Source organism: Phanerochaete carnosa, assembly GCF_000300595.1.
Source record: "Phanerochaete carnosa HHB-10118-sp unplaced genomic scaffold PHACAscaffold_5, whole genome shotgun sequence".
Lineage (NCBI taxonomy): Eukaryota > Fungi > Basidiomycota > Agaricomycetes > Polyporales > Phanerochaetaceae > Phanerochaete > Phanerochaete carnosa.
Window position 1 is genome coordinate 118,211 of NW_006767632.1, and position 7,995 is coordinate 126,205.

General features: G+C 53.5%; 4 protein-coding genes across 4 annotated transcripts; all 4 read left to right on the forward strand.

Annotated features, from left to right (window-relative positions):
- Nucleotides 1-1,076: 1,076 nt before the first annotated feature.
- PHACADRAFT_208499 (uncharacterized protein) lies at nucleotides 1,077-3,513 on the forward strand. Its single transcript, XM_007395244.1, has 12 exons — nucleotides 1,077-1,354; nucleotides 1,415-1,523; nucleotides 1,588-1,620; nucleotides 1,671-1,859; nucleotides 1,914-2,062; nucleotides 2,118-2,233; nucleotides 2,290-2,416; nucleotides 2,471-2,484; nucleotides 2,541-2,727; nucleotides 2,779-2,860; nucleotides 2,912-3,199; nucleotides 3,269-3,513. Exons 1-12 carry the CDS (start codon nucleotides 1,153-1,155, stop codon nucleotides 3,357-3,359), a joined length of 1,587 nt encoding a protein of 528 aa, XP_007395306.1. The 5' UTR covers nucleotides 1,077-1,152; the 3' UTR covers nucleotides 3,360-3,513.
- Nucleotides 3,514-3,644: 131 nt separating this feature from the next.
- PHACADRAFT_255209 (uncharacterized protein) lies at nucleotides 3,645-4,049 on the forward strand. The gene has a single exon (XM_007395245.1). The coding sequence runs from the start codon at nucleotides 3,873-3,875 to the stop codon at nucleotides 4,032-4,034; it is 162 nt and encodes a 53-aa protein (XP_007395307.1). The 5' UTR covers nucleotides 3,645-3,872; the 3' UTR covers nucleotides 4,035-4,049.
- Nucleotides 4,050-4,653: 604 nt separating this feature from the next.
- On the forward strand, nucleotides 4,654-7,092 carry PHACADRAFT_208500 (uncharacterized protein). The gene is made up of 12 exons (XM_007395246.1): nucleotides 4,654-4,910; nucleotides 4,971-5,079; nucleotides 5,143-5,175; nucleotides 5,226-5,414; nucleotides 5,465-5,613; nucleotides 5,663-5,778; nucleotides 5,833-5,959; nucleotides 6,013-6,026; nucleotides 6,081-6,267; nucleotides 6,320-6,401; nucleotides 6,454-6,741; nucleotides 6,808-7,092. Exons 1-12 carry the CDS (start codon nucleotides 4,709-4,711, stop codon nucleotides 6,896-6,898), a joined length of 1,587 nt encoding a protein of 528 aa, XP_007395308.1. The 5' UTR covers nucleotides 4,654-4,708; the 3' UTR covers nucleotides 6,899-7,092.
- A 400-nt stretch (nucleotides 7,093-7,492) lies between these two features.
- Nucleotides 7,493-7,995, forward strand: PHACADRAFT_208501 (uncharacterized protein). Its single transcript, XM_007395247.1, has 3 exons — nucleotides 7,493-7,725; nucleotides 7,785-7,828; nucleotides 7,893-7,995. The coding sequence occupies exons 1-3, from the start codon at nucleotides 7,524-7,526 to the stop codon at nucleotides 7,983-7,985; spliced, it is 339 nt and encodes a 112-aa protein (XP_007395309.1). The 5' UTR covers nucleotides 7,493-7,523; the 3' UTR covers nucleotides 7,986-7,995.

Consider the following 7,995-nt stretch of genomic DNA (forward strand, 5'->3'; position numbering starts at 1 on the left):
TCAGGCCTATCAGTTTCCTCGCCCATACTATGCCTGTTATTCCTTCGTGCATAGTATACTCATGTGTAATACACAAATATATATTACAGGAGTACCATTGTCCTCGGCCTCTTCTGTCGTCATTGCAGCTGCCGCCGCTACCGCCGCCCGCCGCTTCTCTCCATGCTTCGCGTGACATCGAGCAGCTTCAAGAGGTGCGGCCAGGGGTTTGTTGCACCAACAGCGGAAGCAGACTGGGCCTGCGCACCACCGCCGCCGCCTGCCGGTGGTTGGCAGGTTGACTTGTTAATACAGCTGGGTCATACTTCAGAGGCCATGTACAGATGCATTAATTGTCGTTGGCCTTCAAAATATCTTCTTCATGCTCTCGGTCTTTGTCTCTATCATTCTCAGGTCCCAATTTAAGGCGTACACTACAGAGGCTGATGGAGAAGCTCGGCAGCGCCACGATGTGCACAAGATTGTGACAAATCCACTCAAGTCAGGTAGTATTGGATCTAAAGCTGGGTAATTAACCCGGAAGGACACCGACACTTGTCCAGACTACCGGGTATGGATTGCCCTCAGACATTAGTCAGTTTTCGTTGGCCGGTATGGACGATTCCTCAGAGCTCCCGGCCTACCGGCCGGGTTTGGGTACGGATTTTCCCTCCGCGTGAGGGGTCCCGATGGCCGTTTTGGGTACGGATTGTCCTCAGGCCCTCCCACCAATTGTCATGGGTCCTACCTCTCCACGTGTGTGTACTCACGGTTTTCGCGTAGGGACAACAATTTCTCATGACTATATGGTCCGAGGCAGTCACGGGCCAGCCTGTAATGACTTTCTGATCCAGCTGACTCTGACTTCATACTATTTTAACATTCTTATTGGATGCCGTGCCCGCCGTCTGACTATCCTTTCTGGAATGCTGTCAGCGGAGTCACGGTGTACATCTATGGGCAGCTTTGCAGGACTGCGTTGCATCTAGATGCTGTGACATTGACCTGGAAGGCCACCCTACTCCACTAGTGCGATCAGGTCTTAACAAGGGTGGGAAAAGATTCCAGCAGCTCGTGGAGGCCAGAGGTGGGCTGATATCATAGTGGCTTTGTTCGCACACAGATGTCGCTTTTGTATCCCTTTCCCCAGCTCTGACACGTCGGATAAAGACGATGAGCCGGCAGTTCCTGCACTCAGTGGACATCCTGCTAGGTGCTTCAGCGCTGGTGATCCTCTACAAGCTGTACACCCGCCTAGTGAAGTCAGTGCACCTCCCGTACCCACCCGGCCCGCCCGGATACCCACTCATCGGCCATGTCAAGACTCCCGAAGAGCCAGGCTGGTCGGTCTATCGCGACTGGAGCCAACAGTATGGTGCGCCGAACGAATTGCTTGGTAGCTAGGAAGAGGACGGCTGACATATGCGCTCTGTAGGCTCGGATGTCATACATCTCAACTTAGTGGGCACGCACCTCATTGTCTTGAACAGCTTGCAGTCGTGTACGGACTTGCTGGAGAAACGGTCAAACATCTACTCCGACAGGCAAGTCACATTCGCCTCCTTCCTTATCATCGTTATACACTACTGACCTACAAGTCGGTGGCAGGCCTACGTCGGGCATCACCATGCTTTCTGAGCTGCAAGTTTCCATGCACCCCGTTGTATTTTGGAGCTGATCATGTATTACAGATGCGGGCTTAGCTGGAGCTTCGGACTGCAGTGCTATGGTCCCGAATGGCGCGACGGCCGCAAGGCGTTCCAAACGCAGTTCCACGCGGGTGTAGTGCAGAAGTACCGCCCGGCGCTCTCGCGCGAGATATACCGCTTCCTGCGCCGGCTGTGCGCAAACCCCGCAGAGTGGGCACATCTTCTCAATTTGTACGTATACAATTTTTCTCGGGTCGGGACGTCGAGTCTAACGCACTGGTGCAGGATGGCAGGAGGTTTGATAATGTCTATCGGATATGCGATTGACGTCCAGGAGAAAAACGACCCACTCCTGGCAGCGGAAGAGCATGCCGCCGAGTGTGTGAAAAAGACCTTGGTTCCTGGTGCCTACCTCGTTGATATCCTTCCATTTTGTATGTCCCGCCCCCACCTTTCCAGCATCTCCCCGTCGCACTAACATGGCCTCAGTAAAATACATGCCAGAGTGGCTTCCAGGCGCAGGGTTTCAGCGGGAAGCGAAAGCGTGGCGAAAGTCCATGCTGCAAGTATTGCATGCACCGTACGACGTCGTAAAGGAGCGCATGGTGAGCTTTCTGTGCCTTTCGCCTGCCTGAATCGTAGAGATATATTATATGATCAGGCAAGAGATCCAGCGGCGACGCCCGACTGCGTCACGAAGTCCTTGATGGAGAAGATGGTCGATACTGCGAAGGACCCTGCCTACATGGAACGAGTTGCCAAATCAGCAGTCGGCTCGATGTACCTTGGTATGCCCTTTCTCAGGCTGCGTTGTCATCAAACTTTGACGTGACGTGGTCTAGCCGGCTCCGACACAGTCTGTTCTTCTTGCGCATATATCTGCATTCATCCGCTTATAGTTTTGGACTTCAGACGCTCTCGATTATTATGTCCTGCATCCTTGCAATGGTGCTCCACCCCGATGTTCAGCGTCGCGCACAAGAGTCTATCGACAGGGTTTGCCAGGGTCGGCTTCCTGACTACTCAGACTACGATGCCCTGCCGTATGTACATGCGTTCGTGCGAGAAGGCCTGCGGTGGAACCCGGTGGTTGCCTTGAGTACGTCCCTTTTACTGTCCATCGCGACATAAAGCTCATGAAATATCAAAGATCTTCCACACAGATGCACCACCGACGACATCTACAAAGAATACCTTATTCCCGAGGGTTCTATTGTTGTCGCCAACATTCGGTACGCAGTCCTCTTAGTGCCCTTGGGCATCTCCTCTCAAACAGCTTGTAGGGCCATCTTGCACGATCCTACAGTTTACCCTGATCCATCAATTTTCAACCCAGAGCGCTTCTTGCGCCGCACGCTCGACGACGAGCTCGAGCTAGACCCCAACGTGTTAGACCCGGCACAAGCCGCCTTTGGCTTCGGACGACGAATCTGTCCAGGACGTCTCATGGCGTACCAGTCCATATGGCTCGCGCTCGCGAATCTTTTGGCTGCGTTCCGCATTGAGTGCGCAAAGGACGAGAGCGGGGAGCCGATTGTCCCGAGCGGAGAGTACGACTGGGGTTTCTCAAAGTAAGTACCTTTTTCTCAGATAGCCTAAAGCGAGAGAGAATGCTGACGCTGCGTGTGTCGCTGCCAAAGCCACCCAAAGCCGTTCAAGTGCGCGATACGCCCGCGCTCGAAAGAACACGAGCTGCTCGTCGTGCGGGCTGCTAAGGCCAGCGAAGAGTGAGGGTCTCCGGAGGCGATATTTGGGAGATGTCGTGTGAGCCGGAGAGTATATCGCCGCCCTAGAGGCTAGCTTATCACCGGAAGCCTAATGGTTACCGACAACATTGCATAAAAAGTGTGCCGGCTGTGGAACGAGAAATATGGTGCATGCCCGCCATCTCTGAACAATGCGTCACGCCCGACTTTGGCTGTCGGGAACGGCGCTTACTGCGTCGGGCAGACAAATATGTGCAAACAATAGCGATGCTGACCATTACCCAGATTCCTCTCCCGTCCGTTGCCATACAACTGCTTGTTCGTGTCTTGTCATAGTCATGTTGCGTTCTGAAGTGCTGCTGCGTTTCCTGTCGTCCCATCTCCCCTTCCCGCACAGATATCTCAGCCCCAACATGTGCTGGACACGAATGTCGTCATGACAAAAGTACTCGAAGACCGCCCAAGCTACAGAGCAACGGCGCTGCGAGATTTTTACACGTGAACGGCTCGCCCTACGCGCAACTATGGCTCTGATTATATGAAGCTGACTACGGCTTTGGCTAGTTGTGCTGGCGAGAGTTTGCTGATGCATCTTTTACTGTGGGCGCCCCTATCCGAGCAGAACACCACCGGGTTGCTTGATGACCACGCATTCTCGTGCAAACACGTCGTCTGCTCGTTCTGGCAGTGGCAAACGTAGGTGAGACTATCCAACCTATATGCAGTCAATCTTGTCTCTGAAAACGCTTGTAGCTAGCAGTTCTATGGCAGGTAGCCCGTTTGTCAACTATCTCAGCATGAGGCTGAAGCCAGTGTTCTGCTCTCCTACACTTCCGAATAGGTTCCGTCTATCGGCCTTCATGGGAAAATGTGGTGACTTTCCAGTCTCGTGTTAGCAGTTACAGCGGTGTTCCTCCTGATAGGCGTATTATAAGGTTTCGAGCCGCCTCCTTCTACACATGTTCACTCAAAGACTTTCGCACAGACATCGAGGTTTCTCATGGTTATGTGTGTGGGGCCGCTTTGTTGAGCCGTGAACCAGATGGCCATGAGCTTCAGGCCCAGGCTCGGCTGACCTCGACTTTGCACTCTGATTTAACGTTCTACAGTGCCGTACCTGCCGTATCTCCACGAGTGCAGGCGTATTCGCAGAACGCCTTACATAGGACCACGGCCGCTCTGCGGCACTGTACAATTACGCGATCTATGGCATCACTTTTCCAAAGATGACGGTGCTTCTTTATACCAAATTCCGGCAAATAGGAAGGAAAGAAGCTCGCAGGGATCTAGAGGCAGGTCTATAAAACAGCTCAATTCATCCACAATCTTACTTTCACGTACCTTTTCCCAGTTCTGGCACGTCAGATAGAAGCAATGAATCTACAAATGCTCAATTATCTGGACATTTTGCTATGCGCTTCGACACTGATCATTCTCTACAAGCTGTCCACCCGCCTGACAAAGCGGGCACCGTTCTCACACCCACCGGGTCCACCAGGATACCCGCTTATTGGGCACATCAAGATCCCTAAGGAGCCGAGTTGGGAGGTCTACCGCGACTGGAGTCATCAATATGGTGTGTTGACCAAGTCGCTTGATATTTGCGGAGGCTGGCTGAGACACGAACGCCTCGCAGGCTCGGACGTTATTCACCTTAACCTAGTCGGGACACACCTTGTCGTGCTCAACAGCCTCCAGGCATGCACAGACCTGCTAGAGAAGCGGTCGAGCATCTACTCCGACAGGTAAACCTTGAATGTCCCTTTCCATGGTGGCCCGTACACTACTCACTCACATCCTGGTGACAGGCCAACAGTAGGCCTGACCATGCTTTGCGAACTGTAAGTGGCTACTCGGCATATTCGAGTGTTGTGCTCACAACGCAGCGCAGGTGCGGACTCGGCTGGAGCTTTGGGTTGCAGCAGTACGGCCCCGAGTGGCGCGACGGTCGCAAAGCATTCCAGTCGCAATTGCACGCGGGTGCGATGCAGAGACATCGCCCCGCTCTGTTGCGTGAGATACACCGCTTCCTGCGTCGGCTATGCGCAGACCCGGCAGAGTGGACACACCACCTCCACCTGTGCGAACATTCTTTTTCCGAGTTGAGATTTCTCTGATGCGCGGTTGCAGGATGTCGGGCGGTCTCATCATGTCTGTCGCATATGCTATCGATGTTCAAGAGAAGGGCGACCCATATCTGGCGACAGGAGAGCACGCTATCGACTGCATGAGGAAGACATTAACCCCCGGCGCTTACCTCGTCGATATTCTTCCTTTCCGTACGCCTCATTTATCTCTCTAGATAACGAAGTGTTGACCCTATCGCAGTGAAATACGTACCGGAGTGGTTCCCGGGAGCAGGCTTCCAGCGCGAGGCAAAGGCATGGCGTAAGTCTATGATGCACGTATACCACGCACCATACGATGCTGTAAAGGAACGTATGGTGAGGCTTAGTTCCCCATACATCTATATGAGTGACATTACCAGATCATGCCAGGCCAAGGATCCAGCTGCAATACCGGAATGTGTCGTGAAGTCCTTGATAGAGAACATGGTCGACACTGCGGAAGATCCCGGATACATGGAGCGAGTCGCCAAATCGGTCGCTGGTGTAATGTATATTGGTGCGCTGTTTGTCTTGTCTGCGTCCTCGGTAGCTCTTGACACAGCCATCTAGCTGGTTCTGATACAGTTTGTCCTGCTCCCTGCACTTCTGCATTCGCTCGCTAACTATCGCCTTTGAAGACGCTGTCGATCATCATGTCCTGCATCCTTGCCATAGTGCTCTACCCTGATGTCCAACGACGCGCGCAAGAAACCATCGATGAAGTTTGCCAAGGCCGCCTCCCGGACTTTTCGGACTACAGCTCCCTCCCATACGTGCATGCGCTGGTGCGAGAGAGCCTGCGATGGAACCCGGTGGCCGCCCTGAGTGCGTTCTCATCTATTCTCTATGAACGTATACGGCTCACAAGGCGTCTAAGATCTACCGCATAGATGCATTGCCGACGATATCTACAGGGAATGCCTCATACCCGAAGGCTCCATTGTAGTCGCCAACATCCAGTACGTCATCACGCTCCTAGTTTCAAGCTGTACCCCTCAAGACAAATATCAGGGCAATCCTCCACGACCCCGCAGTATACCACCATCCAACGACATTCAACCCTGAGCGCTTCCTACACTGCACGCCCGACGGTGAGCTTACATTGGATCCAAACGTGCCCGACCCGTCCCACGTAGCTTTCGGGTTTGGTCGGCGAGTCTGCCCCGGGCGTTTCATGGCATACCAGTCCGCATGGCTCACGATAGCGAGCATTCTCGCTGCGTTCCGAATCGAGAACGCGAAAGACGAGCGTGGGGTGCCTATCGTGCCGAGTGGGGAATATGATTGGGGCTTCACGGTGTGCGTTCTTTCTTTCGGAGAGACTCTGAGAGAGAGATTTAATGATGTATTGCCTGCGCTATCTAGCCACCCGAAGCCTTTCAAGTGTGTTATACGCCCGCGCTCGAAGGAGCACGAGACGCTTGTCGTGGAAACTGCCAAAACCGGCGAGATATGAATGGCTTGGTGGGCGCCGTATTACGAGAGGGTCAGCGAGCGTGGCAAGGCACCGTGCATCTCTCCAGGTCTAATGCAGCGGCCCATTGTCGCGACACAGTGTACTCTTGTGCCTGGCGTACCTGCACAGCATGTCCTTCTGCCATATTGCTCTTCTACAATTCAAAAGTCGCGCCTGTTACGCATTGCAGCAAAGCGTGATGCAACTGGTTCCCGCGCAAATGACCAACCTGATAAGCGTACTATAAGGTTGGAATCACTTCCATGCATGTGCATACTCACAGCCTTTGCATAGTTTCTCATGACTATATGTGCCGAGGCACACGGGGACCAGCCGTGGGCCGGTTGATTATGATATTCTTGTCCAGGTGACCTCCGATACGCAGCATGTAATTTTTTCTGAAGCATTGTCAGCGGAGCTTACATGCATCTGGGACATTTTGTGGCGCTTTATCGCGGCGAAATTGACCCGGGAAGCCGCCCTGCTCCTGCAATCAGGTTCTGACGAGTGAAGAGGGAATGAACCCACAGGGAGCAGGAATGAGCCCATATAACGGCCTGACCCACTTGCAAATGTCACCTCTATATCTTTTTTCCAAGTCTTGACATATCCGATAGAGGCGACGATGAGCCTGCGAGTTCTGCACTCTGTGGACGTCCTGCTGTTTGCAGCAGCGGTGGTTATCCTTTACAAGCTGTACACCCGCTTGACAAAGCAGGCACAGTATCCGTACCCGCCAGGCCCGCCAGGGTATCCGATCATTGGACATGTCAAGGGCCCCGAGGAGCCAAGCTGGAAAGTTTATCGTGACTGGGGTCAGCAGTACGGTGCGCGGATCGGGTGATTTGGTAGCTTGAACAACGCGACTGACTTAACCATCCTGCAGGCTCCGACGTCGTCCACCTTAACATGGCAGGCATGAATCTCGTCGTGCTAAACAGCCTCCAGTCGTGCACAGATCTGCTGGATAAGCGATCGAGCATCTATCCGACAGGTATACTTCGCGTCCTTTATAATGTCTTTCCGCACTTACGGTCACACTGGCGGCAGACCCACGTCGGGCATCACGATGGTCTCCGAGCTGTAGGTGCCCATAC